At 34.6% G+C, this 23,848-nt stretch overlaps 1 protein-coding gene across 1 annotated transcript in view; it reads right to left on the reverse strand.

The window, feature by feature from the left end:
- The window catches only part of TMEM135 (transmembrane protein 135), a 256,119-nt gene that overhangs the window by 66,475 nt on the left and 165,796 nt on the right, over positions 1-23,848 (reverse strand). The window contains exon 6 of the mRNA XM_030331443.2: positions 18,893-18,939. Within this exon, the coding sequence (XP_030187303.1) occupies positions 18,893-18,939 (47 nt within the window). The remainder of the gene's footprint in view (positions 1-18,892; positions 18,940-23,848) is intronic.

Here is a 23,848-nt window from a genome sequence, read left to right on the forward strand (position 1 = left end):
CATTCAACAAATATTAGCTAGCTATAATAATTTCATTTTTCATCAAAGCCTCAACATCCACAGCCCTCTCCAACTGCAAAAGAGGGACACACTGGCTCTGAAGCTCTGGGAGACACTGACTACTATGGTGGGTTTTTTGAATCATGTGAACTTCATATGCTATTTACATAGTAATACATGACTCCTTCAAATTGATAAAACTTCAATATCTGTTCCTCAGATTCATGCTATTTGTGTCTTTCATTGGTGTGATATTAATTTTTACCATAAGAATTTAAAACTTCTTCTACTTATGTTGCATACCCAGAAATCAGACTTTCTGCACTATTTCCTATAGAAAAGTGTTTCAAGTATGGGTGAATATGTGCTTAGGGTACATTAGTCACACTCCAACTAAAATTGGGCACTGGAATAAGGCATACTGTGTCCCAAGTGTGGCCTATATAGTGACTCCCACCTTGTACATGACCACTTATATGGTAGACATAACTGGCAGGGGAAAAAAAAGGGGGGGGGAAATGATGCTTTAAGAGATATGTTGAATTTAAACAAAAAATTCAATAGCCAAGAGAGGTAACCTAGTTAGACTTGCAGGGTTAGAAACAGGGCACGAAGTCAAGATCTGGAGCAAATCTAGATGTCATTCACCCATAAAAAGTTAAGCCCAGAGGAATTATGATTTGGAAAGAATACTTTTATTTATTTGTTTAAGTTTATTATTTATTTTGAGAGGGAGAGCACAAGGTGGGGGAGGGACAGAAAGGGAGGCAGAGAGAAAATCCTAATCTCCATGCTCAGCGTGGAGCCCAACATGGGGCTTGTTCTCACGACTGAGAGATCATGACCTGAGCTGATATCAAGAGTCAGACGCTCAACCAACTGAGCCACCCAGGCACCCCTCGGAAAGAATACTTTTAGACATGACAGAACATTATACAAGGTGGATGTGATCAGCCTAATATCCATTTAATTCAGTTATGGGACAAGAGGAAACAATACTTGGCTTTAAAAGAGAGATGAAAGCTGAACAGAATTAGAACTAAATTCAGTAAGCTAAAAAAGGAGAGTTGTGATATGTGTTAGACACACAATAAAATTCTAGTCAATCTCTTTTATGACAACAGCTGTTAGTAACATTCCAGTTTCTGCTCTATGTCAAAGTTTCATATTTCAGTTGTAGTTTATTATTACTATAGTCAACTTGATCTGAAAACCAAGAATGTAAAACCTGTATTCTACAACATAGTTTCAGACTCATCTTATGAAATTTCAAGTAGTACAAGAGCTTTAAAAAATAACAACTGTTTTATAAACTTCTGTGGAAATCTAGTCATTTATTTTTTAGCAAAATAAACTTTAATAGTAGCAATAAAATAATGTCCTCAAAGGGAATAAACACAGAATAAAGTTTAATATGTTTCTGATGTCCTATATTAATATATTAAAATATCTTACATTTATAAGATTAAATTTAAATGACAATTGACTATATGCACTGGCCTTAAGGCTGGAACTACATTGTGGAAATTAAAACAACTGAAATCTTTAACATGCAAAAACTGCTGTTCAAATAAATGTTTAATGCATATTTATTTACATTTCATAAAAACAATCAATACATGATAAAATTTTAGTGATGATTATAAATATATGCTAATGTATAGTTTCTTCCTCTTAAGCAATTAATAATAATGCATAAGGAAAGGGTAACACAAATTTAATTCCATTCTAAAATGCTATTCATTGACATATTTGGCACATTTAAAATGACCTAATGGATATTTAATGGTAAGTTCATAAAGCAATTCCAGTTATTTCCTTGACAATATATATGTAAAAAAAAAAAAAAAAAAAAAAAAAAAAAACCACACAAACAAACCAGAAAACAAAAAACAAAAATATTAAAAAAGAAACAGGGTGGTGAAGAAGAAGACAGGTAGGAAGACAGGGAAAGAGAGACACTGAGACACAGAGACAGAGAGCACAGCAATATGACTACAAAGGAATTTTTTTCCTTTCTGGTTTAAAATCTAGTCATAGGCAAGGAATTCCAAAGATTTCACTTTTTTAACAAAAATTTTAATGTTTATTTATTTTTGAGAGAAAGAGACAGAGCATGAGTGGGAGAGGCACAGAAAGAGAGGGAGACACAGAATTAGAAGCAGGCTCCAGGCTCTGAGCTATCAGTCAGTATAGAGGCCGATGCCGGGCTCGAACTCACAAGCAATGAGATCATGACCTGAGCTGAAGCTGGACGCTTAACCGACTAAGCCACCCAGGCGCCCCTCCAAAGATTTCTAATGGCAATAATCAGAAATATTATTTCAAATATAAAGACGAATAATTTCATGAGACACTATTTCTATTATAGTTAAAACTATTTCAAACACAAAATCCAAAATATGTCTGAAGAAAATTTTGACCAAACATCTATCTTCCTTAATTTCTAGGTCTGTTTAATTTCATCTTTCCTCTCAAAAAGACTTTCCATTATATTGTACATTTAAGAGTACAAAAAGAGCTGAATCTTTTGCCAAGTTCCTCACATAAATTTCTAAATATTCAACTGTTTTGGAATAATTTACGGTATTTAATGCAAATTATTCAAAATTCTACTTCTACCTCTGCCCTAACTGCTAACTGAGCTAAGACAAGTCACAAAAATCCTCAGAGATTCCATTTCTCACCAGGAAAGGGATAATGCTATATTACATAATCTCTAATTTGCTCCCTACTCTAAAAATGTATGATCCTCTGAAACATTAAGTATTGGTATTATTCACTTTAAAGGAAAATACTTTTGTTTACGGAATTGTGCAACATATTAAACGACCTTAAAATAATATAGCCCATGAATTTCTGAGCCTCAGTTATTTTTAGGCCAGAATAAATAAGCATCAAGATCTATTTCAAATACATAAACTGATTCCTAGAATAAAAGTATTACCGAAGTCTGGTTCTACTAGGATAAATAATAAGCTCCCTCCCTGCCAAAAAAGGAAGGAAAAAAAAAACAAAAAAGGTAAGAGCCAATTTTGAGGGCTTTAAAAGGCATAGAAGAAATCTTCAAAGAATGGAAAAGAAGCCAGTGATGGTGATACTGCAGAGATAAAAGGTGTAGAGTCAGAAGTTGGTAAATATGTTTTAAATGTGCTCCTTACTATAAAAATTACCTAATCTCCATTTAGGAGACTACATTTAATAAGACAAATTTATTTTAGCTTCTCTCTTTTCTCTCTGTATAACATTCTAATGGTCACATTGATTGCTCAGAGATAAAAACACCACTCTCAAATATGACCACATACACATCTGTCCATACTAGTTGAGTTATATGTCTGTCAACAATCAGTTGTGTTTGTCCCCAAATGTGTTAATGTCATTTATATTCACTAATGTAATTATGGAACTGACCTATATATTACATACACCAAAAAGGACTGAATTTTTTTTTCCATGGAAACAGAGTTGAATGTTTTGGAACAACAATACCTTACAAGTATGGTTTATACAACGAAAACACCTCAGAACCCCAGCTAGAGAACTCATACTCAAAGAAAATGCCTTGATAAATGAGCGGGTATTTGTGTGTGCTAATACAATACACACACACAAATATTTCGGAGACGGAGTTAGTGAAAACAAATCTCATATCACTGCCATGAGGACAGCTTTCTTTGCATAACTTTTGTCCCCTCAGCTTGGGCATCAGAATGAACACACATGAGGAACAGAACTGCCCTAATTGACCCAGAGACCTGCAGTGTGACACAGAGCTGGCCTGGCCAACTTGTTTCTTACGTGGCTATGCTAGATACATAATTTGCAGCTAAAACTGGGATAATAAATTAAAGTAAAATACATATTAAATGCTAAAAGAAGTTGATGTTGAGAAGAATGTAAGAGAGAGAAAAGGAAGCCTAATAATCTCTAAGCATGTAAAGTGAGTATATGAATAGCTGTTTTCTGTCTCAACTAAGAAGACTTAGTTTTCCTCTTGTTACAGATGTTTAGGATATTTGGGGGCAATGTCCTGATTCTGTATGTTGTCAACTATTACAATACATTGCCAAGAGTGGCAATGAGATTAAAGTCTCTGGATTTTTATTTTATTTTATTTTAATCTTATAATTTATTTCTTGAGGTGACTTACAGATTTGCTGCTCAGAATGCGATCACAGGGCCAGCAACACTGGTATCACCTGGGAGCTTGCTGGAAATGCAGGAGCTAAGATGCCATTCCAGACCAACTGCATTTTAATAAATCATCATCTGCATTTTAAGAAAATCCTCAAGTGATCTGTAGGCACATTAAAGTTTGAGAATTCCCTAATAGCTTTGACGTAAGATATCTGAATTTGCAACAGTTCTATTTACACCTCTTGAACATGAGTAACTGTATATTTTGGAATCAATAAAAAGGAATACCTCATTTAACAACAAAACCTTTCTTTATCATCCTTATTAGAACTATTTTATTTCTGCTTTTCTAAAAAATAATTTAAATGAGCTCTAATTCACTAGGCCTATATTCTTTTAAGGTGAAAGCCCTATCAGTTCAACTCATTCATTCACACAGTTCTTCCTATCATTAGAATGTAATAGAAAATTATAAGAGATATGAGCTAAAATCCAAAAGAAAGAGTCAATAACTTTAGTAAAGTGACCAAAAACTTTGATGATCATAAATGTCTTAGGACTCACGTAATTTCAACAAGGTTGACTTGCTATAATAAAAACCTCAACACGTGTCATACCAGAAGTTGCTGGTGATTTTAAAAGGCAAGAGGAGTTTCACCTTTCATTAAGAGTCCCTGAAGATATCTTAAAATGACACCCTGCCAGAAGGGTTTGTCCAAAATATTAGAATCAGGAATTATCCAGTTGCAAGAGCATCTTTTTAACACTCAAGCAAGAAACAAAAATGGCAATTGTGCTTCTATTATCAGAGCTTGAGGTTTCTTTGATAGAAGAAATTAAATCTGATAAGCTCAACTGCTTTCTATTATCTGATTCTGAATATCACTCCTGTTCTGACTGTGCCTAAGGGGCTCAAATCCTAAGAATTACATACTCTATTTTTTTTAACAATCACTTCAGAAAGCAATCCAAGGTAGCTTGGATTCAGAGGTCCTGGGCTGCCACGACCAACTTCTTCTCTAAGGCCTGAGAACCCAAAGTTACGTTCTCCTCCTCTTTTTATTTTGCATTTTAGGATGACAGGAACATGATAAACAGCCAGCACTCAATCACCATCCAGTACAAAGAGGCTTTGTGATTGACAACAGAATATAAAAAAGGGAGGAGACCCACTTTTTTCTTCCTCTAGGGAAGACTATGGCTGAAATTTTAGAACTTAAAAGCTTCTCCCATTTCGACCAGCTCACCTTGCAGGTAAACACCTTCCTGGTTCAGTGACTCAGTCACACATTAGAGACAGAATCTGTGCTGAAAACTGATAATGGTGGAAAAATACTCTTTTAACTGTGAATTTCAGCTCAGGGCAGCTGTAGGTAATGTACTTCCTCTCCCAGTAAGCCCTGTCATTAAACCTGTGCAGCATGAAAAATAAGCTTTCATAAGTGAATATTTTATTTGAAGTTTTAAGGATAGAGATTAGAATAAATCCAAATACTCCTCATTTTTGCTGTGACTTTTTAGAAAATGTCTAGAATAGACCATGAAAGAAAAATAATATTCTATATGATATACATATTAATATAATTTCCTTCTATGCCTCTCTATTCAAGTCAATAATTTTCTATGGCAAGGACAGTGATTTTGAAACATCTCCCCCCCAAATAAACAGAAACTACAGCAAAATTCTTCAAAATATAATCAATATCAATATATGTATAATCAAATGTAACCTATGAAATACATATTCAAAATATAATCAGGTTATTAACTAATAATTTAAATTCCAAAGACTTTAAATTTAATTTTCATTCAAACTACATTGGAATGTATTAGCAATGAACTTCCTAGGTATTTAAAGAACATCCTCATGATTGGTCTTTAGATGGCAATCCATGGCTTTTCATTTTGAGACGAATGTATCAGACTTATATTTGAGAACATATTCATTAAAAGCCTGTTTCAGGGGCGCCTGGATGGCTCAGTCGGTTAAGCGTCCGACTTCAGTTCAGGTCTTGATCTCGTGGTCTGTGAGTTCAGGCCCCACATAGGGCTCTGTGCTTACAGTTCAGAGCCTGGAGCCTGCTTCAGATTCTGTGTCTCCTTCTCTCTCTGCTACTCCCCTGCTCATGCTCTATCTCTGTCTCTCAAAAATAAATAAACGTTAAAAAGATTTTTAAAAAAATAAATAAATAAAAGCCTGTTTCATAAAAATAAGTTTATTTCATCCTTCATCTTATTTTCTTCCAATTAATAAGTACTTTTGATGTTGCGCCATATCTGCATATATTTCTGAAATTAGTCTTCATTGGAAGGCCTATAAAACTTTTAAGTAAAAAAGTTAACACCCTAACTCAGTAAAAAGTAAAGTAAAAAAGTTAACATCCTAACTCAGAAATATAAAAAAAAAACAAAAACAAATTTCAGCACAATGTTATGTTAACAATCTATATACACTTGTGACTTCTACTGTCACTTCCTCTCATTTCCCCTGTAACTCCAAAGTGTAGTGTCTCACAACTAAGAGCATGCATATTCTAAACTGCAGTTCTGACAACTCTGGAAAGAGAGCTGACAAGCCTAGCAGTGCACGTGCATATTCTTCATTCTGTCAATCTCCAAGGGAACGCTCCTTCAAATACACCTGAGAAAAAGGTAAGTCTCCCAATGTGCTCTTTCAGTGCATGTCTACGTACCCACAAAACCAAGCAACATCCCTGAGATGCAGCATCAGGGATATTTAATGTTGATAACACAAGAAACACCATGCAGGGGCGCCTGGGTGGCGCAGTCGGTTAAGCCTCCGACTTCAGCCAGGTCACGATCTCGCGGTCCGGGAGTTCGAGCCCCGCGTCAGGCTCTGGGCTGATGGCTCGGAGCCTGGAGCCTGTTTCCGATTCTGTGTCTCCCTCTCTCTCTGCCCCTCGCCCGTTCATGCTCTGTCTCTCTCTGTCCCAAAAATAAATAAACTTTGAAAAAAAAAATTTATAAAAAAAAAAAAGAAACACCATGCCACTGTGCAACAAAGATCTGTTTCTAGATCAGATTTTTTAATAACTGCTATGATTTATGTAATATACAACTCCCTATTTGAAGTATATCATTCAGTGGTTTTTATAGTCACAGATTTGTATAGCCATCATCATAATTACGTTCAGAACACTTTCATCACCATTAAAAAAAACACTCATTTGTAGTCTTTCCTCATTCCCTTCAAGCCCCCTTGTCATAGGCAACACAAATCTACTTTCTATCTCTATGGATTTGCCTATTCTGGACATATCACCTAAGTGGATTCATACCATATGTGACCGTTATAGCTCAGATTTAAATAATAAAAATAGCAAACATTTATTGAGTGTGTACAATAATTCTTAATTCTTACTTAATAATTAAGTAATTCTTAATAATTACTTAATTCTTACAGTAATCCCAGGAGGTAAGTACTATTATTATTCCCACTTCAGGATGAGAAACCTAAGGCACAGAGTGGCTAAGTAACTTAGCCACGATCTGAAAACAAGTTAGATGAAGTAAGGATTTGAACATATGCAGCCTGGCTTCACAGTGTACCCTCTATAACAATGCTACTACACTATAGTGTCCTTTAATTACCTCTAAGAAAACTCATGGAGTAGAAAATAATAGAAACATACAGTCAGGCTTGAAAAAAATCATAGTGAATTATAGCATTCCTCATAACCGATAAAATATGCAGTTAACTTTGCTGATGCAAAGTCTAAGAACTTTCTGTGATTAATAATAATTCTCCTTAAACAAGAAAGAGCACACAAAGAAGGATTCCCAGAACTTGATGGAATCATTATTTCAGTCCTGTTCACATTATTAAGAGTTATCACCAGTTTTCTTGGTGAAGAATCGAAGACTGGTATTAGAATCCTTTCTCGCACTTCTAATAATTGGTTACATATGCCTGTGCGAGTGGGTGTGAGTACAGGTGGTGTAATTAAAGAGAAGACTTTCTGCTCAGACTAATCACAGAAAGATCTTAGTCTTTTCTAATGCAGATACGCCAAGAAAAGGCATTTCATTATACAACCTACATGATATAATCTCATTTGAGAAACCAGAGGAAGAACATGAAAATATGTATATGGAAGGAGAGGGGAAACAAGTGAAGGAAGGAGGAAGAAAAGGAGGAAGGAAAGAAGGGAAAGAGGAAGACGAGAGAAGGAAGGCAGGTAGCCAGGAAAGAACGATGTGGCAAATGGCCAGTAAGGATATACACAAGGTGGTAATCTTTCTCCAAAAGATTTTGTTTAGTGGTATTTTCTTACAATGAGGAAAAAAACAAAGAAAAAAATACATATATTACAAAAAAAATCAATATAATCTTAATTTGAGGCTATTTGCCCTCTAATGTGTTCTACAAAATTCTGGTTATTTTTCTAATTCACAAGGCATCTGATCTCATTGCAGAGTAAGTTTTATCATTCTCCTAAGCTCACCATAATTCCCAAATTTAAAAATCTCTCTAGGTATTATATCATAACCCAACCAAATAAAGCCAAAAGATAATTCTTAAAAGAATCTGCAAGTATTTCTTCATCATCTTTTCACACCTAAATAGCTTCAAGCTTCTATACTTATCACTTATAAATTATATTCAATTCCAAATAACTTTAATCTCATATTTTCAAAAACACGATATTTATATGTCAAGCCCAAAGGGGATGGAGTAAGTTACCATTATGACTATGGTGTGTATAGCTGTGTAAGTTTGTATAGCTGGAATCCCTGGTTTCAGCTAATACAATAAATCTTCTAATAATATTTAGCCATAACGTGGTATTTGGGTTAAAAATGAATAATAAATTCAATTCAAAGAATTTTATAATTTCATACTTCCTTTTAAAGACCCCTATTAATGATAGGCATTAAGGAGGGCACTTGTTGAGATGAGCATTGGGTATTACACGTAAGTGATATATCACTAAATTCTACTCCTGAAATCATTATTACTCTATATGTTAACTAAATTGGATTTAAATTTTTCAAAATTTAAAAATATATAGAAAACCCCTATTAAAAGACTTTCCTTTAAGAGAAAGAAAGCTTACATGGAGATATTAGCTAGCCTCCACCTTGGGGTAGCAAGCAGGTCTGCAGGCCAATTTTTTTAATAGACACCTGAAATATTAATGCACTAAATCAGAAGGTTGAAAAGCCCTTCCCAGTTGTTTTAGTCAGTTCAAGCCATTATAACAAAATACTAGACACTGGGTGGCTTATAAATAACACTAATCTAGTTCTCACAGCTTCAGAGGCTGGCAAGTCCAAAACCAAGGTGCCAGCCAACAATGCCCACTTATTCACTGGTAGCACGCTTCTCACTGTAACCTCACATGGCAGAAGGGGCACAGGAGCTCTCTTGAGCCTCTTTTATAAGGGCAATCAATCATTCCATTCATGAGGACTCTGCCCTCATGATCTAATCACCTCCAAAGGCCCCACCATCTAATACCATTACCCTGACATATCAACATATGAATTGCAGGGGAACACAAACATTCAGACTATAGCACTAGCTTTTTAATCTACCGAGAGGATGACATACCAGCAAATTCTGGAAAAATATTGCCTTTTAACTACATTGAAGATATACAAAAATGAATGTAAATCCTTTAAATACATATGGCTACTCTGGCCAACATTACTTAGGCCTCCTCTTACCCTACTGCTTCTAGCAATTGTTTTCTTTTTCTTATTCCTCCTCTTCTCCAACGTACCCACCCTTACAGGCAAGAGGTAAAACAGAGTCAACTGTATGAAAACAAGATCAAATGCATGGCAGCTGTTGGATTATGAAAAATGACAAAAAAATGTTGCAGACACTTTCAGGAATCACTTGTGGCTTTATTTCATATATAATATGATGCAGTATGATGCCTAGAGAGATTTGGAACTTGGGAGGGAAAAGGATACCCTGATTGACTCCATTCTTCTTTCATTAAGTTTTTATTTTAAGTTGTTAGTTAACATACTGTGTTACATTAGTTTCACGTGTACAATATAGTGATTCAACAATTCCATATATCAGCCGGTCGGTGCTCATCACAGCAAGTGAACTCCTTAATCCCCATCCTTTACCCATTTTAACCTTGTTAGATTTTTTTTTAATCCAGTTTTCAATGGATGGACTAGCAGCAACTAGTTGAGAGTAAGGCTGGCAACAGAAAGACCCACCCAGCCAAATCTTGCTGCTCCGGGAATTTGGGGCCAATACACTTCTTTTCTTCTCACTCCACTCCCCCCCTCCTACCCTCAGCTCCCACAGTGCCCATCCACCCTATACTTCTAAGACCCTTTCTTCTCTAGCCTCACTTACTCTGCTGCCCCAACACCCCTCCAGTCAGATGGCATCAAAGTAGGAAACAGATGGGAGAAGAAGAAAGAAAAAGGAAGACAAGAGAAAGGAAAGCCCCAGGTTAAACCATAATCCCAATCCCATGGCTCTTAAATTTGCAGGATTAGCCTGCTTTTATTTTGTTTTTAACCACTCTCTTCCTATGAGGTCCAGTTCCGTTCTTCTACCCCTTCACTTCCCTTCTCCTATGCTCTGAGCTCTTGTTGGGACAGAGGACTCTGTGGAATAGCTCAAGAATTGGATAAGTCCCGGGGCGCCTGGGTGGCGCAGTCGGTTAAGCGTCCGACTTCAGCCAGGTCACGATCTTGCGGTCCGTGAGTTCGAGCCCCGCGTCGGGCTCTGGGCTGATGGCTCAGAGCCTGGAGCCTGTTTCTGATTCTGTGTCTCCCTCTCTCTCTGCCCCTCCCCCGTTCATGCTCTGTCTCTCTCTGTCCCAAAAATAAATAAACGTTGGAAAAAAAAAAAATTAAAAAAAAAAAAAAAAAAGAATTGGATAAGTCCCAATCCTTCTGCTTTAGCTCTACCACATTGGAAATGAATGCATTTTTCAAAAAATACATTATCATAAATATTATTTGTTTCTATAGTACCACTGGCACTATACTCCAAGTACATTTTATAGATTCATTTATAGGTTAACTTTTAAAGATTTGCTTGGAAACATAAATATCATTTAAAAAATTATTTTCTTGTAGGAGCATCTGTTCTAAATTCTCATAGCCGTAGGGATAACTGTATGAATAAAAAATTTAAAAAGAAACCAAACAAATAACTTGCTGAAGCTACAGAATTAGTAAGTGCTAGAGCCAAAACCTAAAGAGAGGACTGTTCGAATGTGTGGCATCAAAGACTATACAATTTCTATTATACCATAGAACCTCCAAAAATACATCTGTGTTTTTCATTAAGTAAATGAAAATTCTGAAAAGCTAAAATTTTACTTCTAATCATTAGATATTTTAAATTCCGTATCATTTATTAAAACACTTCCTGAGTACCCTTCTACTCAAACCACATCCAGTAATAATCACCAATGCTAATAAACTATTACTGACATTATCAGGGAAAAAAAAGTATTTAAATTATTTCAAGAATTCGCCACTATTGTTAAAAATCTATCATATTATTTCTCTTACCTGTGCACATTTGATTTGCTCATACTTCTGTAAAGGGAACAGATTCTTATACCCAGGAAGAATTCCTTATTGTTCAAAACTAAAATGTTTATTGAAAAATGCTTTTCTCAAATCTTCTATCATCATTTCCAAAACAAAACATTTTCATTTCTCCTAACTTAAGAAGAATTATTTATAAGAATAATTATTCTTTTCTCAATAAAATAAATACAACTGTAGAACATGGAACAAAAGACTTTTTGCTCATGACACAGCTATTACTACTATTAAATTCTAGCTAGATCATATCTTACAGATTCATTAAAAAATAAATTCAACTATATACTGCCAACTTGATTTAGCTGAACAATGCTAAACAGACGTTAAAAGGGTTTTAGGTCAGAAGTGTAAATCAGGCTATTAGTAAAAAAAAAAAATAACATACTTATGGTTTATCCTTTTTAATGTTTATTTATTTTTGAGAGAGAACGAGGGGTAGAGCAGAGAGAGAGAGAGAAACAGAGAATCCGAAGCACACTCCACAGGGTCAGCACAGAGTCCAATGCGGGGCTCTAATTCATGAACCGTGAGATCATGACCTGAGCCGAACTCAGACACTTAACCAAATGAGCCATGCAGGTGCCCCATTTATGGTTTATCCTTTATTATAACTCGAAACTGCCATCTTGATTCACAAACAGGCTCCGATATCCAGTGGAATGTCAGAACCACTATAGGACTAGAACAAGCCAACTGGCAGTGAATGACAGTAGTATGTTAATGGTATAAACTTTTCACTGATTCAGTAATGTGTAGACATCACCACCTCTTGAACTTTGACATTAGTAAAAATAAATAAGATATTTACACTTAGAAAATCCCCTAAAAATGCCATTTTTACTTTTGAAAATAAAATTGCAAAGACAACTGACCACTTCTACTGTGACTGTGTCCCCTTAGGTCTGTAAGGATTTGCATTTTAAGTTGACAGTATTTCTCCAAACAGTATTTCTCTTTGATTGATACTAAAAACAATAAACATATCAGACATCAAATATTTGAGTACAGTATATTTGTTTATATGGGCACAGTATATCATGTGGCTGACAGGCAAAAAATGAAAATAGACTTGCCACAACTTCCACCCACAGATGGAAGTACATTCACCACATGGGCAGACTAATTTTCTCCCCCCAAAAACAAAGATCAGAGTCATATGGCTTGAAAATAAGCTCTCTATTGTCAGAGAAAGTGATTTACAACATTTATGAACCTATGTTTTCTCACCTTTTCCATTTGCTTTGAGGAAAGCGACAGTCCTAATGATCTCTATATTTTATCTTTGCATAGGGCAGAATTTGCATTTTTGGTAAGCTCACTAGTTTAGTTACCTATTATGGAAGTACCTCGATTCACTTGCATATATCTTCTGAGGAATACTGGTTTCCCAAGCCCATGTCAATTTTTATTAACAAGTTAATTTACCTTTGGAGAATGGCAATGAATTTACGAAGCCAAAGGCCTAAGATTTTTCTATTTACTACCTCTCCTATGTATCATTCCTCATCCACTTAAAACCATATGTTCAAGGCTTCCAAACAGAACGTCAGTATCCTCCTAGTCATTTAACATGCTCTCTCCCAGACAAGCAGGTTTAACAATCTAGCTATCTATGTTTACATTCTGCACTGCATGTTAGGCCATTTCTCTCCTCTTTCTCATTCCTCAACTTGTCAATCTCTCCTGCTTGCATAACTTTCTTTTACCACTGAAACTTTCCCATGGTCTGGTCTCTCTTGTCTAAAAAAATAATAAACTAAGAAAGAATCCAAAAGAAAAACCTTAATCCTGTAACAACTTGCCTTATCCTCTCAAACTTCTTGAGTTTATTATACTCATTTCTACTTCCTCATCTCACACTTTTTTTGCATTTATTTAAAAAAATTTCCCAACTTTCTCAAAAAACAATTGACAAATCTAACTATATATATTTAGAGTGAACATCATGTAACACAGTCTACTCTTCCAACTCAACAAGAAAAACTTCTCCAGCAGTTTACCACTCCCCACTAAGTTGCTAGAGCAAATAAACAATTTTTAGCCCTTATCTTAAAGAATATATTTATAGTATTAACACTAAAAATAATGCCCTCATTCTTGAAATCCTCCATTTTAACTAACATTCTTTCATAGTTTAAAAACAATAATGCTGACTGGGAACTCTACTTCTGCTAAAGTAATAATCACGGTGCTAGGTGCTCACATGTATTAGCTTGGCAGTTTTCTCACTGCTATTGTTACCCATTAATGGTTCAATGCAGCTTCTTAAATAAATAAAATAAATTAGAATAAAAAATATCCAAGTGTATTCAATGCAGTAAGGCTAAGTATTATTCTGGAAAACTTACATGTGTGTGTGTATTCACAACATACAATTTAGCTCTTATTTTGGGTCATATTCAAAAAAGTCTGAAAGACACTGTGTCTAATTTATTCACCAGAACCCTACCAGTGAGGTCCATATAATTTACACTTTTTAATAAAGAAAAAACTAAGTATACAAAAGTTGTATAATTTGTCTGTAGTCAACCAGTTGGTGTGACATTCCAGAATAGCCTCTGTTTATCTCCTGATCTCCAAATACCCAAATGGTATCTATATTTCTCTATGCAAATATCTTAAAACACACTCCAATCTCAGAATTTAAAAAAAACTGTACTCAATTTCCACACGTTTCTCATTTGCTAATTTCCAGTGTTTCACTCTTCATCATCCAAGCATCAATCCTCATATCTTAGATACAACCACTCTTCACCATGTCATTACCACAATAACCTTCAGTCATGACCCACCCTTTCTTTCTAGAATAACTGCAAGAGTATCCTACCATTACCTGTCATTATGCTCCCTCCAAGCCTCCAATTCACTCTCTGCTTTGCTGGAAGAAATCTCTTCAAAATATAAATCTAGGGGTGCCTGGATGGCTCAGTCAGTTAAGTGTGCAACTTTGGTTTCAGCTAGGTCATGATCTCACGGTTTGTGAGTTCAAGCCCCGCATAGGGCTCTCTGCTGTCAGTGCAGAGCCACTTCAGATCTTCTGTCCCCCTCTCTCTCTGTCCCCCCACCTCAAAATTAAATACACATTAAAAAAATGTTTTTAATATATATAAACGTAATTATTTAGGGCAAACTCTCCTAACTCTACAGTCAAACTGTAAAGTTCAAATGCAATACATAATTTCCTAGAATGGATTTTTGTGTACTTTGGGCAGTACTTTAAAAAATAGAACCTAATTGATATTTAAAGAACTTTTATTAAAATCAATAATGGTTGAAAGACCCAGATCAAAAGCTCTTTACTTGCTGTTAAAGTTACTTCAAAGAGAATAGGTTACGTTTACATAAGAATAGTTTCAGGAACAATCACAAATGTCTTTCACTCAAAAATTGCAGATAGCTAATAAAATATGCCATTTTCCTAAAAACAAAATACATCCATATCTTGAGACTAATGAAAGGGTTTATTATTTGTACCTTCACAGAGAGTTGACTAGAATTCATCAAATGGCAGGCATCAATGCTGTTTCTAAATAACGTTTCAAACACAAAAACAATAAACTTTAATTTGTGCTGGTTTCTTTTTTTTTTTAATTTTATTTATTTATTTTGAGAGAGACAGACAGTGCAAGCAGGGTAGGGGAAGGGAGAGAGGGGGAGAGAGAGAATTCCAAGCAGGCTCTGCACTACCAGCGCAGAGCCCGATGGCTAAAATTCACAAAACCATGAGACCATGACCTGAGCCAAACACACCCCTGAGTTGGTTTCTAAATAAAAATGCAATGCTTTTCAATGTTTATAGCAGATTAAGATATGTCTACTGTGAATCAGTCATACACAGTCTGTAGATTATCTGCTATGACAACACTTCTGAGCCCTTCAATCTACATGTTTAAACAAACTGTTGGATTTGTTGCTTCGCAAAGACAGGTGAAAAGAATTTCTAGTTAAGTACTCACTAGGATGTGATCAGAGTTGTCAAAATATGCTTTATGATACTATTTTAAATTAAATTCTTTAAAGAAAAGTGAAGCTGAATCATTTTATTTTTCTAAACTATGTGTTCTTCATACACAGATATTTAGCGTTGAAAATAAAACCAATCAAATAAATTGTTTAAAAGTGTAGCATGCATCATTGTTTTTTTGAGCAGGATTAAGTGTAATAGTTTTCGCATGATTTTTGCGTTGTTGTTGATTCTTCCCTTTGCTTTTCAGTTAAAACAAAAAATAAGAGCTAATGATTCAAAAGAAACTCATTTCTTTTCTCCACATGACTATTGGAAAGATCCTAATCAAGCCTGAATCAACAACTATAATAAATCCTTGACTTAAAAAAATAATAATAATAACAAGTTGCTTTACTCACAAATACAGGTTTGTAAATTGAAAAAAAAAGTGCTTTACAGGTATACATGAGACAAAATATTCTACCAAGTTTTCAACCAGGACTTCTGCTTCACAGTGATAGGCATTTTTCTGAGGCAAAGTTATGACAACATGCAAAATAATAAGACGATTGAATAAAGGAGGCAGAATCATTATGAAGAATGCCCAGTAGGGTTGTACAGAGAGACTTCTTTAAAAACATCTTCAACATATTGTACCCCAGTTCCTAACAGAATTAATTTCTGGTACACAGACTGAAAATCAAGATCGCCATGTATGAGAAAATGCGTGTAAAAAAAAAACCAAAACTACCTCTTACAAGAAAACAAAAGAGCTATTCAAAAGTAAGATACTTTCACTACACATTTAAATAGCCATAATTTCAAAACTAAGAACACTGGTTTGTTTTTTAAGTAAATTCATACAATAACCATCACATCCTATATGTCATTTTTAGAAAAATACTTATAGAACTATTCCTCAAGTTCCTTCTCTAAATAAATAAAACTGGCACATTTTTCTCTCTATTGAGAAAAAATCTATTTCTATTTCCCTTTTTCCCATTTAGAGGCTAGGATAAAAAGACAAGTTGATTAATTTCTAACAAAATGTTTCCCTTATCCTCTCTTTTCCAAAGGAAGTTACTATGAATGGGGGCCGAGGAACAATATCATTTGATATTTATCTAATTTTACACAAGTAAAATTAAAATTTTAATAAATGGAAAAATGTGACCTCAAATATCCGTACCATACACCTGAATTTTAAGAATAGAATATTCTAATGCAATTAGACTCACTAACTCCTCTGTACAATATTGTTTGTTCATTGCAAACACATGCCGGAATTCAGCCAAACATGTAGCAGTGTTTTGTTTGAGTGTAGTACTTTATAAATGGTTTTTTTTTTTGCCATTTGCCAAACCTCTTTTGTTGAGTTATTCAAACTAACTTCTGCCAAGAACACTAGGAATTTGGTGATAGTGCTTCTTTTAGGAGAAAACAACCCCTTTCCTCAGAAAACGGAAAATGTTTATCTTGGCACTAAAACCTTGTATTGAGCCTTCTGGAAAGTATTTTAAATTGTTGTTTTTAACCTAGACTTTGTGACTGAAACAGGAAAAGGTTTCATAGCTCTACACCAAAATACATATTTATAGGGCTGATTTTCTTTCTACACCAAAAATACTACGTTGATGGCAGCAATTTTCAAGCACAATTTCCTAGGACCATGCTAAAGTTTGGGCATTATCACTATATTCAACATACAACTTGTTTTTAAATCTCAAAACTAATGACTAAGAAATGATAAATGATGATCAAATATGCTATCCTTAGGTGTCATATTGGGAAGGATTGTTGCATTTAACTATGTTCTTTTAGGAATTATCACAAAAGGAAAATTTACTTGATATTGTACTTTCCTCCTGTGGATGTCAACAAAAGAAAGGTTTCTACGTTTTCAGCTTTTTTATATTTTCCCCACTAAGTATGCTTTATCTTCAGACTAGATGAACATAAAGATCAACCATGTGAACTTTTTGCAATATTGTCCTACTAATAATCTGAATACAATATGAAGTTTTGGAAAATTGATGCAATGATACAGTCTTTGTCCTTAACACCTCTACCTCGCCCCTAACAGTTCAAACAATTTCACAAAGACCTCTAGAGAGCTGCAATGATTTTTCAGTCACTAATAACCAACAAAAAATACTATGCACTCATTACCAATCCTTTGCAAATCAAGCCACCCTAGCCTGAAATTTGATCCATTTTTTTCCCTTCTATGGGCCTGGCTGTCCCTTTACAAGAGTAACAGTAGCAGTATCACTTTATAATGCATGTAAAATAGCTGATAAAGTGAAAATAAGTTAAAATCATATCATTGTGCTTATCAAATATTTATTAGGGTGTTCTGGAAGAAAATTGTTTTAAAATTCTGGTATGGTTAAATTGTCTTATTTAAAGGTATCTACAAAATATATCTTATTAAAACATGTAACTGCCTTTGTTAATCAAATACAAATTTTAATTTTAAAAGTTTGGTCCTTCCTGCTGTGATTGAATTCTGCCTATATCCAGAAAAATCATGAAAAAGTGTCTTCAAATTAGTGGAATAAGAGTGAGATAAATGGAAATTACTGGTATCACTGATGGAAATTACTGGTATCACTGACAGAAAGGTTATGAAGGAGTGGACTCTTCCCAGTGAAAAATCCCATCCCTGTACTGCTATGGCTATACAGCGATGGTATCCTTTTTATTGGCCTTGAAATCTTGAGCCATCCTAACACTCCTCCACAGGCCTCACAGTTTCAGTGTCAATGAGAAATATAACTCCCACATTACGGACTAACGCAATACTTTAAAGACTATGACGAATATGCTAGTTTATCCCCACAGAAAATTTAGATTAAGCTCTACCATCACTTTTCTCTCATCTAAATCTAAAATGCTGTATTACAAGGAGAGTGAAGAATATCTAAAATCAGGTCCAGAAAAAACAAAAATTCACTTGTCAGAATTTGAGACTATTAATTTACATATTCAGCTTCCCAAGATGAACCTATAAGTAGAAAGTCAAAAAAAAAAAACAAAAAACAAATCTTCTTTCCCTCCCTCTATTCACTAAGAAGCAGTGATTTATCTCTAACTATTCTAGAGGAAAGAAAAAAAAAAATACAACTCATGCCACTTGTGAGAAACGATTATTTAGGGAACAACTTTAGTTATATGGCTGATTCAAAAAACCACAAAGGACCACTATTTTTCTCCATTAAAATAAATAGGTATAACAGTACATACCTGAAAAAGAACATGTACATGGCAGCTGTGATGCAGAACAAAAGGACCTACAACAAGGAGAAAATACATTACTTGTAAAAGACCACTGACATCATTTGTGTGTCTTTCTTTTCAAATTTTAATTCCAGTATAGTTAGCATACAGTGTTATATTAGTTTCAGGTGTACAATATAGCAATCAATTCAACACTTCCGTACAACACCCATTGCTCCTTACAAGTGCCTTCCTTAATCCCCATCACCTATTTAACCCATCCCCCCCACCGACCTCCCCTCTGGTAACCATCAGTTTGTTCTCTCTAGTTAAGAGTCTGTTTCTTGATTTGTCTCCCTCTCTCTCTTGTTTCCCTTTACTCGTTTGTTTTGGTTGTTTTTCTTTTGTTTTGTTTTTTAAATTCCACATGTGAGTAAAATTATATGGTATTTGTCTTTCTCTGACTGACTTATTTCGCTTACCATAATCCTCTCTAGCTCTATCCATGCCATTGCATCATTTGTATGTTATGAAGGCAAAATTCTCACTATTAAATCTTGTGCCTGAAACAATTTAAAGATGTGCACAACTAGTCATGCATGTACCATATTCCCTGTCTTTCAAATAAACCATGTTAAGGCAATAATGAGTCTGTTCACATACACAAACACAAATGAAATTATACACATTATACAATATGTATATATATTACAACATGTATATGTGTATATAGACTGGGTAGAAAGGTAACATGGTTCAAGAGGAACGATGAATTTTTTTAATTATCTGTAAGAATGCCTGAAGAAGCATAAGTAACTTAAGAACAAAGACATTTGTTCATTTATATAATGAAGTCAGCAAATAAATCATAAAGCTTATTAACTATTATACCAAGATGACCAGATTTGTATTCAGTGGTCAGCCAATTCTAATCAATAAGAAAAACTCCTAAAATTATAATCATCCTTTGTGGGATACAGACTAGCTGTAAAACAAAATTCCTCTAAAAGCAGGCATCCGAACACAATAAATCTAAATTTAAAAAGCTCCTCTCAAACACAACATAATAAGGTGTATGTGGAAAGAATCCAGAATCCAAGTCCTGACCAAAAGCTTAGTTATGCCAACAAAGTGGATCTCCGTAAGGTGTTTTAAATCACTGAAAAACAAGTTGTAAAAATGTGTTCTTGTGTTAACAGTATAAACTAAAACATGATTGTCAATGGCCTCACATCACAGATAAATGACAAACGAGCAATCTTTAACTGTAAAAGGCTTACCACAAAGTACAACAAAAATGAATATAGGACAAAATAGTGTTTTGGTACTTCCAACACAATTTCTAGTCAACTAAGAAAAGCATAGTAGTTTTGCTATTACAGTTAAGCTTGACAGGTTTGCCACCTTGGCTTAAGATAAGCATTATAAACATAATCTGAATGGCTTAGAGATCTATAAACCCAAGACCCAAAAGAAAACAGGTATCATTTACTACAAAACAAATATTTCTATTATTATATAGAAAACACATAACATCTCCTTCTCTACATAAAATATATAAAATCTCTTTCTAATAAACACACACAAAATCTTCTGTCCTCTCTCCTTCCTTTCCTCTTTCTCTTTTCCGTTGCCTTAAAAAATACCCTATCAATGATATGTAAGGTGTATATCACTGTTTTTGTAAACATAACATAAAGTGTATGGAATAACTTTCAATTACTGATTAACCAAAACCAATTAAAAATTAAAGTTCAAGTGAGTTTATGTACTGGCTGTAATTTGCCAGCCAATGACCCAGATCATGAAACTCAATTTTTAGTTCCCTATCATTCTATACCCTTTGGGCAAAGCCTTAGTTCCCAGATGTTCAAGGTTTCATTCTTTCCCTGAGCTAGTCATTTTTCCCCCTTGCAAACCTACTCACAAACCTCTCTAGAAGTGTCCCACAAATCTTTTCCATACCCTCCACCTTTCTCTAAGGAAAATTTCTTTAGTCACTTTCTCTTAAAATGTTGCTATGCTCTATCCTAATGTTCTAAACCTATCGATGCTCATGTTAAACTAACATTTATCTTTGCAAATAATACACCTGAAAATGGGAAAAAGTACAATGTTAAAGATCTCAACCTCTGGAATACAGCAGATCTGGGTTTGAGTCTAGTTGTATGTGACTTTCAATGCCTTATATAATTTCCCCTAAGACATAGATCTCTTGTCTATAAAGTGAGAATTGGAGTTCACTTTTTTATACAGTAGAGATTCAAGAGATAAAAATCTATACAAGTGGCGGGGGGGGGGGAGGGGGGGACCTAAAGGATATTAATGTACAATAGATCAATTCATTTAACAGATATTTACTGAATGCCTACTATGTTCCAGAAACTGTTCTAGAACCTACAACGGTACACAAAATGGGCAAAGTCCTTACCCTAATGAAAATTATCTTTTAGTCAGGTGAAAGAAGATATTAAAAGAAAATACTATGTTAAATAGTGATAGCAGTTTGGGAGAAAAACAAAGCAGGATAAGGAAATAAAGTGCAGGAGAATAGGGGTCGTGGTTTTATACAAAGTGGTCAAGGAAGCCAAGACTTAGTAGAGAGAGTGAGGAGATAAGGAATAAGCAAGGGGACTGTATCAACAGAACCACAGGAAAGATTCTGATTTTTATTATGAAAGGTATTCAGTACTGTGTTAATTAAAGGTGCTAAAGAAAAGATTTAATTTTTAGTGATGTAGTGTTTTCAAAGTTTTTTAAATTAATTGTGCTAATTTATTAAACATGGTGTCTTCAAAAAAATGCTTTTCCAAATAAATGACAATCTGCAGTTAAATAAGGAAGAATATTTTCTGTTCTTCAAAATTCAGAATTTGAAGGCAAAAGGAACTTAGATAAACCTCTATGTTTTTTTGTTTTCATATCAGGAAACTAATGTCCTGAGAAGTTAAGTGATACATCCATGCTTACCCCAATAGCTGTATTTTGCATTTCCTTCATTAAACAAATATTGGTCAAATGAGTCACTCTAGAGCTGCTCTATACAGAGAATATTTAAATACAATTTAGACCCTCAAGACGCTTACAGATAAAATTAACATATTTAAAGTACACAATTTTGTAAGTCTTGACATAGGTATATATACCTATAAAATCATCATCGTAATCAAGATAACAAACACATCCATCACATCCAAAAAGTTCTTAACCTCATTCCCTTATTATCATCTTCATATCTGCAGAATCTATAGTAATGTCACCTCTTTCATTCCCAGTATTTGTAGTTTGTATCTTATTTTCTTGATCAGTCTGGATACAGATATAGTAACTGCATTGATTTTATCAAAGAACAAACTTTTGGTTTAATTAATCTTCTCCGATGTTTTTCTGTTTTCTATTTCATTGACTTCAATTTGATCTTTATTAGTTCCTTTTTCTGTTTGCTTTAGATTTCATTTGCTTTTGTTTTCCTATTTTCTTAAAGACAGAAATTTAGGCCATTGATCTAAATTTTTTTCTTTTTTAATATCAGTATATAATGCCAAAATACCTGTTGTACATGTATTCTGATAATTTTGATAAGTTTGTTATTCATTTTTGTTTATTTAGAATACTTCTCTTAATGTATTTATCTATTAACTTATTTATTTGCAAGGGGTGGGGAGAGAGTGAAAGAGAGAATTCCAAACAGGCTCCATGCTGTCAGTACAGAGCCTGATGCAGGACTCAATCTCACAAACTGTAAGATCATAACCTGAGATGAAATCAAGAGCTCAACGGACTGAGCCACCCAGGCACCCCAATTCAGAATACTTTCTAATTCTGCTTTTGCTTACTGCTTGTAATCCATGACTTAATTAGAAGTATGTTAGTTCCCAAATATTTGGGGATTTTCAGTGACTTTTCTGTTGTTAATGACTTACTTGATTCTATTATGGTCAGAAAGTACTTTATATGACTTGATTATTTCCAAATTTATCAGGACTTATTTTACATTCCAGAACACATCAGAATATGTTCCATATATTTGGTAAATACCCATGTGTATTTTATTTATTTTTTTAAAGTTTATTTTCTTCTTTAGTGATCTCTATACCCAACATGGGGCTTGAACTCCCAATGCTGAAATCAAGAGTCAGACAGAGCCAGCCAGGTGCCCCCCAACCATGTGCATTTGAAAAGAATGTGCATTCTACTTTTGCTGGGAAGAGAGTATCAATTAGGTCAAGCTGGTTGATGGTGTAGTTCAAATCTTCTGTATCCTTATTGGATAAAGGGCTAGTATCCAAAATTTATAAAGAACTAACCAAACTCCGCACCTGAACAACAAATAATCCAGTGAAGAAATGAGCAGAAGACATGGGCACTTTGCCAAAGACAATCAGATGGCCAACAGACACATGAAATGATGCTCAACATCACTCATCATCAGGGAAATACAAATCAAAGACACTCAGATACCACCTCACACTGGTCAGAGTGGCTAAAATGAACAAATGAGGAGATTATAGATGCTGGCGAAGATGTGGAGAAACGGGAACCCTCTTGCACTGTTGGTGGGAATGCAAACCAGTGCAGCTGCTCTGGAAAACTGTGTGGAGGTTCCTAAAAAATTAAAAATAGATCTACCCTATGACCCAGCAATAGCACTGCTAGGAATTTACCCAAGGGATACAGGAGTGCTGATGCATAGGGGCACTTGTACCCCAGTGTTTATAGCAGCACTTTCAACAACAGCCAAATTATGGGAAGAGCCTAAATGTCCATCAACTGATGAATGGATAAGGAAGATGTGGTTTATATAAACAATGGAATACTACTTGGCAATGAGAAGGAATGAAATCATGCCATCTGCAGCAATGTGGATGGAACTGGAGGGTATTATGCTAAGTAAAATAAGTCAGTCAGAGAAAGACAAATACCGTATGTTTTCACTTATATGTGGATCTTGAGAAACTTAACAGAAGACCATGGGGGAAGGGA

Source organism: Lynx canadensis, chromosome D1 (genome assembly GCF_007474595.2).
Source record: "Lynx canadensis isolate LIC74 chromosome D1, mLynCan4.pri.v2, whole genome shotgun sequence".
NCBI classification, from domain to species: domain Eukaryota; kingdom Metazoa; phylum Chordata; class Mammalia; order Carnivora; family Felidae; genus Lynx; species Lynx canadensis.